This window comes from Stegodyphus dumicola, chromosome 1, assembly GCF_044657685.1.
Source record: "Stegodyphus dumicola isolate Sdum_Otavi_A_Nest chromosome 1, ASM4465768v1".
In the NCBI taxonomy this organism is placed as follows: Eukaryota; Metazoa; Arthropoda; class Arachnida; order Araneae; family Eresidae; genus Stegodyphus; species Stegodyphus dumicola.
The window spans coordinates 169442507-169458689 of NC_140768.1; the positions used below are offsets into that span (position 1 = coordinate 169442507).

The 16183-nt window shown below is 31.3% G+C and overlaps 1 protein-coding gene across 2 annotated transcripts in view; it reads right to left on the reverse strand.

Moving 5' to 3' along the window:
* The window catches only part of LOC118180328 (uncharacterized), a 178520-nt gene that overhangs the window by 90467 nt on the left and 71870 nt on the right, over positions 1-16183 (reverse strand). For both annotated transcript variants that reach the window (XM_085823037.1, XM_085823033.1), the window contains exons 14-16: positions 13458-13531; positions 12333-12393; positions 12154-12228 (exon numbers count right to left, since the gene is read on the reverse strand). In XM_085823037.1, the coding sequence (XP_085679163.1) occupies positions 12154-12228; positions 12333-12393; positions 13458-13531 (210 nt within the window). The remainder of the gene's footprint in view (positions 1-12153; positions 12229-12332; positions 12394-13457; positions 13532-16183) is intronic.

A 16183-nucleotide genomic window follows, 5' to 3' on the forward strand; every position in this document is an offset into this window, starting at 1 on the left:
GAGGAAAAGGAATAGTGGGATATAATTTACTATATGATAAGCAATCTATCATATATCCTGTTTGTTTGTTTCTATTCTTCGCAATTTCTAGAAAAACTTCATATTGTTTTATTCTATTGTTTATTAAAAAAATTCATGTTATATTTTCCAGATGGTACAACTTTTAATTAAATTTCAGTTAATAAAGCAGACTGCACCGTTCTTTAACTTCTTAATTTGATTCAGCAAGCTGATTTTTTGCAAGCTGTTATTATTACAGCAAATTTACGAAAATTAAAGTTCGATCTTCCAATTATGTAGAAAAAAGTTTCTAATTCTGAAGCTGCAACAGGATCTACAAAGCGAAAGAATATTTCGACGTCCAGGAAACACAAAATGGAATTGCTGCAAAAAATGGATAAAGGTATATCCGTCTCAAAATTATGAAAGGCATAAGGCACTGGAAAGTCAAATGCAAAGACATAAGAAAACAGAAAAAGGAACTTTTTGAATTTTTTGTGGATTCCAGCACCAAAGTCGCAATGAATAAAAGAAAAATTATTCGTTATACTGAAAGTGATGATTGAATGTGTCAGAGTGTCACAGTGAGGACGTGGCTATTGACTCAAGCCAAAATATTTCACGAAGAAATGAATTTAAAAACTGAGTGTGCATATTCAATCAAATATATGATAGGCTGGGTTAACCAAATTTAAAACTCACCATGGTATAAGGGAATTAAATATTTCAGGTAATAAAGCGTCAGTTGACACTGAAGCTGCTGAATTATTTGCAGATAAATTCATTGAACTCATGAATAGTGAAAAGTTATCTCCAGACCAACTTTGCATGAAAAGTTATCTCCAGAACAACTTTGCAAGGCTGATGAAACTGGTCTTTTCTGGCAATATGTACCAGAAATATCTCACCATCCTATACAGAAAAGGTTCCAACTGGTGTCAAAGATTCCAAAGCAAGCCTAGCAATTTTAGCTGTGCAAATGCTGCAAGAATGCACAAGTGTAAACTTTTCATAATTGGAAAAAATACACAACCTCGAGCATTTAAAGAAGGAAAGATTTTTCTCAGTTATACATACCATGTAAATAGAGCATGGATGACAGACGGTTGGCTTGAAAATCATTTCATACCCGAGGCTCGGCAATATTTGAATCTTGTTAGTTTACCTGATGCTGCATAAATATTCCTGATTGTAGATAACTATTTGGCTCATACTTCACTTAAAAGTTTTAGTAAAAGATAATGCATCCATATTATTCTTTCCTCCAAATTGTATCATTCAGCCTGTGGATATCAGAATAGTGCACATGCTGAAATGCAAATATAAAACAGCATTTAAAAAATCCATGTTAAATTTCTTGGCAAGACTACTCTAAAATATTTGAACAGGGTCGGATTTAGACTTCATAAGACCCTAAGCTATTTGAGACATGGGGCCCTTTATAAATCTGTTATACTATATGTTTAGTATTTTTCGTACCAAACGAATTACTAGTGTGTCTTTGCAACATTAGATGGCGCTGCCGCCTGATGATTCAATTCTGGTTGCTATGGTAACGAACTTTCAACTCATAATTTATGTGATTTGTATTCTATTCTTTTTTGTTTTATTAGTTGCTACTGTGCTTGGAGTGATGTGAGCTGTGTCGTCACGTGGACGGCATTCCTTCTATTTCAAAGAGTTATGTAAAATAAACAAGTGATAATTACAGTCCGCTTACCTTTTTTTGTGAACTTATTCATAACATTTCTGGTCCTAGCGACCGGAGAGAAGAGTTAGCGATCTTTGGATATGATGTGATTTATTCAAATATTAGCAAGTTAAATCACTTTCGATTTGTGGATTAATAAACAGCTTAGTGTTCTTTCGATTCGATTTGTGGATTATGCGTGTGACATCTGTGGTGAAATCAGTTTCGTTTTGTTTAATATTCCCGTGGTATGGTGTAGCGTAGAAACCTCAGGGTGAGTACGTTCCAATATTTCATCTTCTTTTGCTAGAGTATAATATTTATTGTTATTCATAATGGCTGATTTGAAACCAGTTTTAACTAAAAAGAAGGTTCTAAAAAGCAATATAACAACGTTTAAAGCCAAGGTAAATTCGAATTTAGAACAAGCAGAAATTTTAGAATTAAAGTTGTTCGAAATGAAACTAAATGCTTTTAACAGTGAGCTTCGTTCTATTTATGAGGAGATATTTTTGTTGTGTCCTGAAAAGGATTGTGATACATTCATTACGGAACAACAAACAATACAAGAAACTTTAGATGAATTATGGATAACTATAAATAAAAAGTTACAGAAACTTTACAGTGACTCTGTTATCGAACCAAGTAGTGTAGCAAAAGTAAATTCGTCTGACGTTCGATTACCAAAATTAGAACTTTCTACCTTTACAGGGGAAAATATAGAAGAGTGGATTAGTTTCTATGATCTTTTTAAGGCTAGTGTAGATAACAATCCAAATATTTCTAAATGTCAGAAGTTTCAATATTTAAAGGCTTCTTGTAAAAAAAAAGGCCCTGTCTATTATTGAGTCAATTCCTATTTCTGATGCTAATCATGATATAGGGTTGCAACTTTTACAGGAACGTTATTCTAATAAAAGAGAATTAACTAATGCATTAATTCGTAAAATGTTTAATTTGCCAAATGTTTCTGATTCAGCTCAAGCTATTTTACATTGTGTTGATGTAGTGAATGAATGTGTACGCTCTTTGAAAACTCTTAAGCTAGAAGTTTCTGATCTTTCTGATGTTCTTTTTGTTTATCTGATAACTGAGAAATTAGATAAAAACATAAAATTTTGGTGGGAAAGAACTTTGAAAAAAGATGAATTAGGTACTTTAGATAATTTACTCGAGTTTCTAAAAGACCATGCTAGAGCCCTTCAGAATAGTAGAAACCAATCTAAAGATTTTAAGAAATTTTCTAATTCCAAATTAACTTCTTTAGTGTCGAGCAAAAACAGTTGCATAATGTGCAAGGAAGATCATTCTCTTCACAAATGTGGTAAGTTTTTAAACTTAAGTGTCCAAAAAAGAATCGAATTTGTTAAGAAACACAAACTTTGTTTTAATTGTTTATCTTCTCAGCCTCATTTAGTGAAAAACTGTCATAGTTTACATAAATGTATGACGTGTAAGTTACCTCATCACACTTTTCTTCATTTTGATCGAAATATCAAAACTAGTGAAAATGAGAAACCAAAACAAACGTCCTCACTCTCCCCCAAAGCCAAAGTGTTCGTACCAAAGAATGAAGTCATTACAAATGCCACAACATGTACAGGACAATTTAGTTATTCTAAAGGTGAATCAAAACATGTATTACTGTGTACTGCTCTCATTAAAGTTAGTGATTCCAATGGTAAAGCCATCCCTTGCAGGTCTTTACTAGACTGTGGCAATGAAGCCAGCTTTATAAGTGAAGAGTGTAAAACTAAAGTTAGGTAGATTTAACAAAAAAATTGAAGTATCGTGCCTTGGTTCGTTCAACACTGTAACAAGTGGAGAAGTGGAATTAATCTTTACCCCGTACTTTGAGTCAAATTTCAAATTTCGAACATATGCATTCGTGATTCCAAGGATAACTTCAGATGTGCCTAATGTGTCGCTTCCTTCTAAAATTGCGAATCATTTTGATCATAGTCTTAGCTGATTCTAAGTTCTATGAAAGAAAACCAATAGATATTTTGTTAGGTGTAAATGTATTTTTTACTATGCTTAAGGGAGACATCATAAAGAGAGGAGAATCATTACCCTTTGCAATTTGTTCTCAATTGGGTTGGATCATTTCCGGGAACACTATTACTGATGATTCAAATCTAACTAACACTTTTACAGTGAATAATCTTCAGTTGAATACAAGCGAATTAGTTGAAAGATTTTGGTCTTTAGATTCCATTCCGGAAGTCAAACGTACTTCAAGTGAAGATAAAAAATGTGAAGAGTTCTTTAAAACAACACACTTCCGTGATCAAAATGGTCGTTATGTAGCGAAACTTCCATTTAAAGATAACCCTTCAAGGTTGGGTAATTCTAAAGATCTTGCTTTACAAAGATTTAAATCTTTAGAGAGAAATCTCTTAAGATCTCCTGATACATATGATATGTATAAACATTTCATGAAGGAATACTTGGATCTCAGGCACATGGAACCAGTCCGTAGTTCAGAGTCCCCAAGTCAGGCATACTACATGCCACATCATGCAGTAATTAAGGAATCTAGCTCTACGAGTAAAATACGTGTGGTATTTAATGCTACTAGTAAGTCTTCATCAGGACTGTCTCTTAACGACATATTGATGACAGGTCCCAGAATACAACAAGAGCTGTTTCCAGTTTTGGTCAAATTCAGATGTTACCCAGTAGTTGTCACAGCTGATATCATGAAAATGTTTAGACAAATTCTAGTTAATGAAGAGGATAGAAACTTTCAAAGGATATTTTGGCGGGACAATCCAAGTGATCCTATTCAAGAATTTCGACTTAATACTGTCACATACGGCACAGCCTCGGCTCCATATTTGGCTACTCGTGTTTTATACCAACTTGCCTACGATGAGCAGAATAACTATCCTTTAGCTTCGAAGGCTGTACTTCAAAATTTTTTTGTAGATGATTGTTTGGTAGGTGCTCAAAACACTGAAGAGTGCAAAAATCTAGTAAATCAACTCTTGCAAATGTTAGAACGTGGAGGATTTCTTCTGCGTAAATGGTCATCCAATGACTTGTCAGTGTTAGAGAATATACCCCAGGAGTTGAGAAATGATTCTGAAGCTATGAAAATTCAAGACGATAGCTCAATCAAAGTTTTAGGAATTAATTGGAACCCCCGTGAAGACTACTTTAACTTTTCCGTATCCATTTCTGGTGAAAAGCTTAAATACTCTAAAAGAGACATCCTTTCTGATTTAGCGAAAATATTTGACCCATTGGGTTGGCTTGCTCCTTGTATTATTTATGTCAAAATCTTGATACAAGACATGTGGAAACTCCATTTATCGTGGGATGAACCTGTTAGTGATGAGATTGCTAACAAATGGAAGATTTTCCAAAATGATTTACATCTTATTCAACAATTAAAAATACCGAGATTTGTTTTGATTCCTGACGTGAACTATATTGATATCTGTGCTTTTTGTGATGCCTCCGAGAAAGGCTACTGTGCAGCAATTTATTTGCATTCAGTGTCACGTAATTTGGACATCAAAGTAACACTCTTAACATCAAAAACAAGAGTTGCCCCTCTGAAAGTGCAATCATTACCTCGATTAGAGTTATGCGCCGCAGTTTTGTTAGCGAATTTGTTTAAATCAGTGTTAGAGCATTTAGTTTCCTATACGTAAAGTTTTGGCCTGGACAGATTCAACTGTTGTACTGTCCTGGATTTCTGCAGAACCATACCGTTGGGTTCCCTTTGTTGCAAACCGCGTTGCTAAAATACAGAAAACAATTCCTAATGTAAGGTGGAACCATATCAATGGAAAGAGGAACCCAGCTGATTCAGGTACAAGAGGAATGTTTCCGAAGAATTTCTGAAGTGTGAGCGATGGTTCATTGGACCTACGTGGTTATATTCACAAGATTACGAACCATGTCCTGACAGTGAACATCTTTCTGATGCACATTATGAAGGAGTTCGTAGAGAAGAAAGAAAAACTTGCATTTCAGTATCTTGTGCGGTAAAGGAAAATGACATTTTTAAACGGTATTCATCTTGGACAAAATTACATCGTATAGTTGCATTATGCCTAAGATTTATTTACAACTGTCGAAACTTCTCCAAAAATCGTTTGAGAGGTTTTCTGACAACCGATGAGCTTCGATTAGCTACAAAAACAGTGATAAAAAATATCCAAGAATCATATTTTCCTCAAGAGCTCTCTTATTTAAAAACATCGGAAGAATTAAAAGGTGTGAGCAGCCGAGTAATACAATTAACTCCCTTCCTTGATGAAGAAGGTGTCATTCGAGTAGGTGGTCGCTTAAAAAATGCAAACATTCCTGAAAATAGCAAACATCTTATTTTGCTTCCAAAGGAAGGACATGTCACTAATCTCATCGTAACTCATTACCATGTCAATTATTTGCATGCTAGTCAAGAGTTATTAATAAGCACTTTACGAATGCAGTTTTGGATTCTTTCAGTGAGAAGCGTAGTGAGAAAGATTATTCACAGATGTATTCCTTGTATTAGAAATTGAGGCAAGACTGTGACCCAGATAATGGGTGATTTACCCTCGCCCAGAGTTCAACCATCAACACCTTTTGCAGTCACCGGTGTTGATTATGCTGGTCGATATTCTATTAAGTCCCAAGTTGGGAGAAGAACAAAAACTTTCAAGTGTTACATATCCATTTTTGTGTGTTTCTCAACAAAAGCTGTACACTTAGAGTTAGTCAGTGATCTATCAACTTCAACGTTTTTAGCAGCTCTAAAAAGATTTATCGCTCGACGAGGCAAACCATCTAAAATTTCGAGTGACTGTGCTACTAACTTCAAAGGTGCTAGTAAGGAACTGAAGGAGATTTATAAAAATGCAGCACGCATTGAGAAAAGCAGTGAATTATGTGACTACATTACCTCAGAAGGTATAACTTGGTTATTTAATCCTCCGACATCTCCTCACTACGGTGGCTTGTGGGAATCTAATGTGAAATCCATGAAATTTCATCTTAAACGAGTATTAGGATCCACACTTCTAACTTATGAGGAATTTTTAAGTGCTTACACAAGTGGAAGCGTGTATGAATTCCCGTCCTCTTTGTGCGATGTCTAGTGATCCAAACGACTTTAGCGCATTGACTCCAGGTCATTTTCTGATTGCAGCCCTTTTGCTTGCCATTCCGGAATCTGACTTGAGTGATGTGAAATCTTCACGACTTAAACGTTGGTCTCTAGTTCAACAGACTGTGCAACATTTTTGGAAATGATGGTGTGCAGAATATTTAACAACACTTCAACAACATGCTAAGTGGTTTCGTGCATCTCCAAATCTAAAATGTGGTGATTTAGTTCTGATCAAAAACGAACAACTGCCTCCAAACCAATGGAAAATTGGAAGAATTGCCTTAATTCATCCAGGTAGTGATAAAAAAGTTCGAGTGGCTACAATCCATGCAGCCGCTGGTGATTTCAAACGAGCTGTTACTAAATTGTGTCTTATCCCCAATCATGACTAATATGAACATTTTTCATATTATTGAACTTTAATTTTAGTTATATTTTCTTTTTTTTTTTTTTTTTATTTGTTAATGTTATTATGTATGTGAACCCTTAGAAGGCTTCAAGGCCGGGGGCTATGTTTAGTATTTTTTGTACCAAATGAATTACTAGTGTGTCTTTGCAACATTAGATGGCATTGCCACCTGATGATTCAATTCTGGTTGCTATGGTAACGAACTTTCAACTCATAATTTATGTGATTAGTATTCTATTCTTTTTTGTTTTATTAGTTGCTACTGTGCTTGGAGTGATGTGAGCTGTGTCGTCACGTGGACGGCATTCCTTCTATTTCAAAGAGTTATGTAAAATAAACAAGTGATATAGACAGTCCGCTTACCTTTTTTTGTGAATTACTCTTAACACTATATTTTAATTTTTTTGGGGAAGGCCCCAAGAAAGTGGGGACCCTGAGCTATAGCTTGTGTAGCATATAGTAAATCCTGCACTGTACAAAACTTACCCACACTGAAGCTATCTGTCTTAATTCTTTTTCAAGACAGAAATCAAGACTTAAAAGGTATTTCTTCCTTTGTAGTTGTCTCATTTTGACATGCATTGTCCATCAAATGCCATTTTCTAATCACGCATACTTGCAGAAAATACAGTAGGAGTTCTTTAGCTGCAAAGAAGTGTTAGCCCTATATGAGTTTTTTCAAGGCACCAAATGTGTGGAGCATCACAAAATTGTGGGAGAATGTGTCTCCAGATATTTTGAAAAATGCTTGGCATAATTTATGGCCAGCTACCATATTTCATAGTGAACATGATGAAGACGATAGCCATGAAGGTTTTCGGATATCATAAACCAAAGGTGAACTTTTACAATTAATGAATTTTGTATAGAAATATGGAGAATCGGTAATAAATGAAGATGATATAACAGAAGTTTTATCATTGCGATGACAATCCCTCAATTATCAATCAATTAACGGATGGCAAAATCTGTAGTATGACAGAAAATACCGCTACTGATAGTGAAGAAAGTGACAGAGAGGTTATTGAAAACGAAAAAAGTTTGATTGACAAGTTAGTCAGTATTCTCGACACAGCAATTACAGGACTTGAAGGGTGGAACTTTGTAACTGAACAAGAAATTATGTCTGTTTATAAAATTAAAGAGAAAGTATTAGCACAAAAAACAAAGCAACTTAAACAACTTACATTGAAAGAAATGTTTAATAAAGTAAACAAATAAATATTAAGCTTTTTATTTTGTAAATTTTGATACCCTTTAGGTCATAAATGCTTCATTATTTCATAAATCAAGATTTCATATATTGAATTTTATAATTTCCACATGCCATCTTACTAGATTTAAACTGATGATCTAATGTTCGGAAAAATTCCAGATTCAGAATCGCTTAAGCCCTGACGAATCTGGATCTTGGATTTTGTAGTGTCACAACTTCTTAGAATTAAAAAAGTATGCAATAAGGCTGATTACTTTCAAGAAGAATTGATCTGTCCAGAGAAAATAAAATTACCACATTTAAAATTTGCCAAATATTGAATAAAGCTGGGATTAACTACAATTTTTATATTACGTTTTACATTAATATGCTTATTGCAACCTAAACCGATAAGGCTAAGTAGGATGGCTATGACAGGTAACTTAATGTTCGTATGTAATTAATTTTGTACACTATCACCACCTCTTAATGTAAATATTCTCTTGTAAAATATGAATCTACTTTCTCAGTTTTCAGTTTAAAAATAATTAATCTGGCAACTTTAAACTAATAAAGCAACTTTTTACTAATAAAGGACCATTTTCTTTTATAAAATATATTACAGCTTGATTAAATGAAGATTGCCATCTTCTTTTACTACCTTTTTGTTTACTAGTTTACTAGTTTTAATAAGTTCTGCATTTCAGATCAGAACACATTTTGTTACTTGAAATGACCTTGTAAATTCTGACACCATTTCTCTTACTGCAACCTAGTCAAAAACATCCCAGGAACTTCCCCTCCCCCTTAATTTTAAGACATCTAAGCGCATGGACCAAAGATGTTTAGCCAACAGCCTGCCAAATAGCACTATTCTGGAAGAATTCTTTTCATTTGTTTCTAAGCACACTTCTTTTTTCAATGATTGGTTCAAGATTCTCAGTGTGATAATAGAGACATGCTGAGTTCCAGCAATGAATATGGCAATCCTACCTATCTCCTGCATTACTGTTTGAATGATTTCCGCCATTTTGAGAGGCATCTTGATTCACAATTGTAAGTTATTTGTCTGTTACATTAAGTTTGTTGATTCTTTTCTAGCTTTTATGTACTAGCACCAACAGTTTTAAAAAAACATTATATATATGAAAAAAGAGAAAGCTTTAAGTTGTTGAGACAGCCCTATTATTACTCGTAAAAGAGACTTTTAGTTTGTCACTAAACCACTTATTTAGATAAGTTCATTAAGTTTTCGAACTTTTCTAAGTATTCTTTACATTTCTACTTTTTCTCTTTCATTTTATTCTAATTTGTACATTTTGTTTAATTTTTTAGCATGCTCAATACTTTCGTATATGATCTTTACTATTATTGTTTTTCGTGGGTACATTTGTTTCTAAGAGCTTGAATGAATGTAGGGGAAGCTCTGACCTTATTTAAGACTCTCTGTGATTTTATTTATGAAAAACAGTAATTTGTTAAAAATGGTTTTAAGTCTGAAATTGTTCAGAGGAATGAAATATGCATTTGAAACTCATTGATTGACCAGTTTAGTGCTTCAAACACTTATCCCTTGACAAATTCTGTTTGAAGCAGTAAACAAGGGAGATTAATATTTTATTTTTCGTATTTTTTTGCATTTCTATCTACAATGCTTTTATGGACGGTTTTACTTCAATTTTAAGTTGACAATTTGTTTTAACTTGTTTTCACCTTCAGTTTCTTCACTACATCTTTTTCTTAGATAGGATAATCATAATTACTTTTTTGAATTTAATCAAACTATAATGCTGATTGATAAAAAATTGTATTTATATATATAACACACACACTTTTTCGTGCATATGTATATATGCAGTGAAAAATTGTGTGAATGATACGAAATTCAATGTCAATATTTATATGGGACTCATTCAAAGTGCATAAGAAAGGGGCATAGCATTTAAAAGAGATACTTTCACAAGTTATCAATTTTAACTGGATTTCCTGCTTTCATGTTACTACAAAAATACACAAGATGCCTTTTGACATATTTGAAATGCTTCTTCAAACAACTGTCTCATTTAAAAAGAGATCACATCATTGATCTAAGAGAAATGGCTTGCTTCTAAAAATGTACTAGCTGCTATCTTTATCAGATTAATATGGTAGTTGTTCAGTGATGGCAAAAATAGATCGAACAGAGCATATATAAACATTACACAGGCTCAAGACACTCCAGATTAACAAATACTTGAGGAGATTGTGCAATCAGAAAATAATCAAGACTGTATCAGTGGCACTACTATCGTCCATTTTAAAGCTTTATCATCCTCTACTGTACTCAGAAATATCAAGGGATACCATCTGAAAATGATTGGGATTAGTTATTGATATTCATCAAAAAGACCGTCACTAATATCCAACATAAAACAGAGCAACACAGATGTGTGCCAACCTTCATCATCCTGGAAAGTATTCAATTAGATAGCTGTTTTCTTTAATGATGTAGTCTGCTTCTCTTTAAGTATTAAATGCATGCCTTTTACCACTGCCTATGTATATAGAGGAAGTGTCTAGTACTCAATGGCAAGTTGCATATAACTTTCACACTTCGTGTGACAATCTAGGGAAGCATTATTTAGGAAAACTGATCTCCTCTAGTTGCCCTATAAAAAAATTTGTACACTGAAAAAATATATTCTGCAGATGACTGTACTGCATATGTTTTAAAGCTGGCTAAAAGACATTTACTAATATGATAATGCTCAATTACATATTTCATAAATTCCACAATATCTGGGACATATTAAGAAGGCACCTAAAGCCTTTTTTCAATATCAGTGACTTAGCTGAATAACTGCAAAATTTGCAACAGAATCTTATGGAGTAGAAATAAACAATTTAATTGACTCCATACCACAGCGAATATTGAATTGCATAGCTACATTTGACTTGTGTACAAGAATTATTTACTATTTGGTCACAAATAATATTCTTATTTCTATGATTTTTTTAATAAAATATTTTGTTGCTCTGAAACATACTCACTTATTACTCATTTACTAATCTGCTCAAATGATATGAACATGCCGAGTTTCATAATTGAATCTCAGTTTTTTAGGGATGCATATGTTAGTAACAGAATATACTATACAAACAATAAAATTACAACAAACAATAAACATTATGAAACTATGATTAAAGAAATTATGAGTATATACAACAATATAAAAATATTACTATATTACCTAATATACTATTATTACCTAATATTAAATTTTATAACCAATTAATAATATTCTACTAGAAAAGCAAAAATAAAGCTTTAGAAATGCATAATTTTCATAATGAGTTTAAGAATATCTGCTATTCTTCATCTGATTAAAATTCAGTTTTCTCTCAACTTAAAGTGAAAGACTAGAAATTTTATTACAGAACTTACAGGTAGCAGATTTTAAACTATTTATTTACATTTAAACCTAAAATACATTTTAATATGATTAAAACAATAAATGGTTATAACTTTTTACACTATACCCAAAATTTAACATGCAATATTAGCACATCACAGATATATAATAGGTACTCTTATGCACTAAATTCCAAAATATTTAAATACTTAGTTAAATATTCAATTGCAATACATACTTTTAAAGGTAAATGAAAATAAACTATAATGTAAGCTTAACTATTACAATTCTATATTTTTTTTTATTAAAGTAGACACAAAAAACTAAATAATAAGGAGAAATCAGACAGTATTAACTTACTGTTTGAGAAATTTTTCAGCTTAACCCCAAGATATTCATTTTCTATTGTAAAATCACTGCCTAAACTAGCTGAAGCTATAATAGAAGAAAATTTTAAATGAAAGGGGGGGGGGAATTAGCAAATAAAACGAAATACTAAAACATAAAAACTTTAACCAGTTCAAGGATAAAATTCTTACTGTCATCTGGTATATGTATATCAGGAACAATTTCTATTTCTTCTGTGTCAGCAGATTTTAACTGAAAGGAAAATAAATATTGCACTTTATATGTACAAAAAGATCTTAAATAAGAGTGGGATTTATTACAGCTACATAAAAATTTGAATCAAGAGTACAATCTGGGTAATGTTTTACACGAAGTGATATTTTATACAAAAATTCATAAAAGAATACTCTTTTATCTCAAATATATAATCCCAAAAAACATAAAATCACAATATGTAAAATCAGGTCGATTACTACATTCTTTGGAACTTTAATGTTATTCTTTTATTATTCAATAATAATAGTTGATTCAATATATATTTGTTTTATGCAATTGTTTATATTTACTATTTTTATTTCATATAATTGAAAACAGCTTAAATTTTCCAAATTGTGTTAGAAAATACAATTGTTTATTTATGTATTAACAGTATAGTGGTTATAATTTTGAATATATTTATTCATTTTAATTTACTTATTGTTTATTTTGTAATTGTATTTAGAATAATCATTAATTGATTTGATTGTAGTAATTGTTCAATGAAAAAGTTTTAATTTGAACATATACTACTTGTTATCAAATGAATTTGTTGATGTTATTAAGTTAGCACATGATATAAATTTGATAATAATTGTTAGATTAATTGTTATATATTAATAATTGTCATCTTATCTATTGCTCAATACCAAGATATTCACTCAACCTTTCTTTATATTTATGTTCATTTCACCTTTTCAATGACAGATAATCATTTTTGGTTGCTCTTATTAACAATAGCACCATCTTTTACCCTACTTAAGCCTATTAGTTGACATTTTAAGCAACAATATAGCTGAAAGAAGTTACAAAGATAAACACCAATTAGTAAATTACAAACAATAGTAAATTACAAACACCAAATTAGTGTTTTGAGTCATGAGTGCTTTTAATAGAACTTTCACAATGCAAAAACTAATGGCAGTAGAATAAAATAGTGCTCAATTACGGGAATTTCCTGACCACACACAAGTTTCATTTCTTCAACATTTAAAAAGTCATTCTGAATTTATAAATAATATGCTAACAAAGAAAAAGAATTTATTATTAAAGAAGATTACCTCAGGTATTCTCACTTTATTAGTTTTGGCACCATCAAAAGAAAATGTGATTTCGTCAGAAAAATGAGGCGGAACTGTAACAAAATTTTCAAAAAATTTAACTTTCCTTAATTTTTATCTCAAATTACAAAACAAGATTATGTTCATCAAGTAAAAGTAAATTAAAGTTTACAATGCATAAATTTTTTTATGTCAGAAAATGTATGTGTGCGTGTCAGAATGATTAAAAGAATAAAATCAAATAAAATACAACTTAGTTTTAAATGAAAATTTATACATGTTTTAAACATAAAGAAATATCTCAAAACTATTGAGTTTGCAATTTAATGGCCATATATATCATTTAAATTTTTGATATCCTAATGTGAAGTAAGTATATGCAAGAAAATAATTCCCATTTTAAACTATACAAAAATTTAATAGATATTTTACTGTAATATCTTATTATTATCTATACAATTATCTTATTATTATCTATACAACTTATTATAATCTAACATAGCTTCTTCACTATTTTATTTCTTCTGTACTTAATAAAATTCAATTTTTTCTGCATTCATTTAAGACATATTATAGTGCCCTGAAGTAAGGGGAGAAGTGTTTGTATTGTTACAACATGTAGTTAATTTTTTACTGAGGCCAAATTTAAAATGAAAAGCATTTGGCAGATCCTAAGAATGATGTCATGCTTTCACATGAATCTTTTGACACAGAAATAATACATGCCTATCTACTAAAGACACATAAATTTATTATCTTTAATTTACGCACATAAGTATGCTTGTATAGTAGATTTAAAGGTATATTTTTTCATTGTAAAAAATGTCAAATATATTTGGGATCTTACTTATTATCCCATCGAGCATGAAACTGTGCCAACTGTGAGTTAACACCAATTATAGGTAAGTGTAATGTAATACCACACTCAATAACATCTGTGCGATGCAACCCTGATTGATTCTTGATAGCCATGTTCTGTTTTTATGAATAAGGATATAAATTAAATGTTACTGTTGCACTTTTTCTTGCATTTAAGGAAAAACATTATTAAAATTTCTTCTACACAACAGGAATCAGTGGATTATTTCCAAATCTATGGAATTCAACCATCAAAAAATGTGCCTAATAATCAAAATTACTACATGGGTGATTCAGATAATGAAATGAATATGTTGCTATAATACAAAATAATTCTGTTAAAATAGTAATGTTTATTATAATATTAATAAGTTTGAGGATCTTATTTTTTTATATGGCCATGTTTAATATCAGTTATAAAAAATTTTACGCATGTAAAGTGTATAATTGTATAATGACAGTACAAACTGAATATATTAATAGGATTATTTGATAATAACTGAATGTGATAATAGTGTTTTGCAGTAATACAATAAGGCACAATAAGGATAAAAATACCAATCCATATATATATATATATATATATATAAAATCGGTAACAGCTGAAGAACATATTGAAATTTTAAAAAAAAGACATAGGCAAAAAAAGCTAATGTTAATGTCTTGCATGTGCTCTGCCTACCTTTTTGGGTGAGCATTATGAAAATAATAACAATCTTTCTAGATCAAATGAAACAAATGACTGATTAGAGCAGTGGAGTGAGCAAAGAAAAAGACTTGTTTTAAAAATTCAGTCGAGAGGTAAGACAATAAAATTTATAATGGAAAATGAATCATGTAAAGATGCATCATTTAGTGATTCAACAAAATTACTGAAAAACCGATTTGCAAAATATCAGTCCTTTGAGATGATTCGAAATAATTTTACCTCAATCAGACAAACTCAGAATCAGTCAGTCTAAAAGTTAGCTGACAATGTGAATGCATATGCTACCGAATATTTTGGGTTTTATCCCAATTAAAGGGAGGAGGTGCATAACTTCACTTAAAAAGCTATACCTTCAAAATTCACTGAAGCATTCTGACCAGATTTAAGACTGGAAGTTAAAGAACTTTGCCCTACTGATTTTGGCACTGCTGTCAGGTAAGCAAAAAATATTGAGAAAGCATTGGGGAATTCAGGTAGTAATTCTTAAACACATGATTACTCCCTCGAAATAAATATGTTACTAATGCAAGAAATGCAAAATAATAAAGCTATAGAGGATTTGTCAAACAAACTTAGTGAATTTGTACCTGCTGGTAGTAAACATCATTCAACTAAACTATGAAACATGAACATGATTCAGATTAGTGATAATAAAGAAATGTTTTGCCATACTTGAAAACAAAATCATTGGACTACAGTGTGTCCTTATTTTCTCTTAAATAATAATTATCAACCAAATAGGCAGGCTATAGGAAGCTATAGAAAGAATTTGTATAGGGGCAGTTTTGTCAATAGAAGAAATAGGTACAATAATCAGTATACTTGAGAAAATAGATTCTAAAATAATAGCAGAAATATCCCAAACAACAGAAGATTTTAAAGCTCATAGGAATGATTAAAACTGATAAGGGGTACTTGCAATTTTCTCGAGTACATTAAGCATTACACAAACACCCAAAGAGAGAATAAACAATAATAAAAAACCCAAATAAACAAACAAAAAAAATCTGAAAGCTTTCAGATTTTATAAAATCAATTAATTAGTGACAACATCTACTTTGATTTACTAGACAGTATAAAATAAAAGACTAACAATAGTACAGAAGAGGTGAACAATAATATCAAACAAGATTGTTCAAATACCGTAAGAGTAGTATTA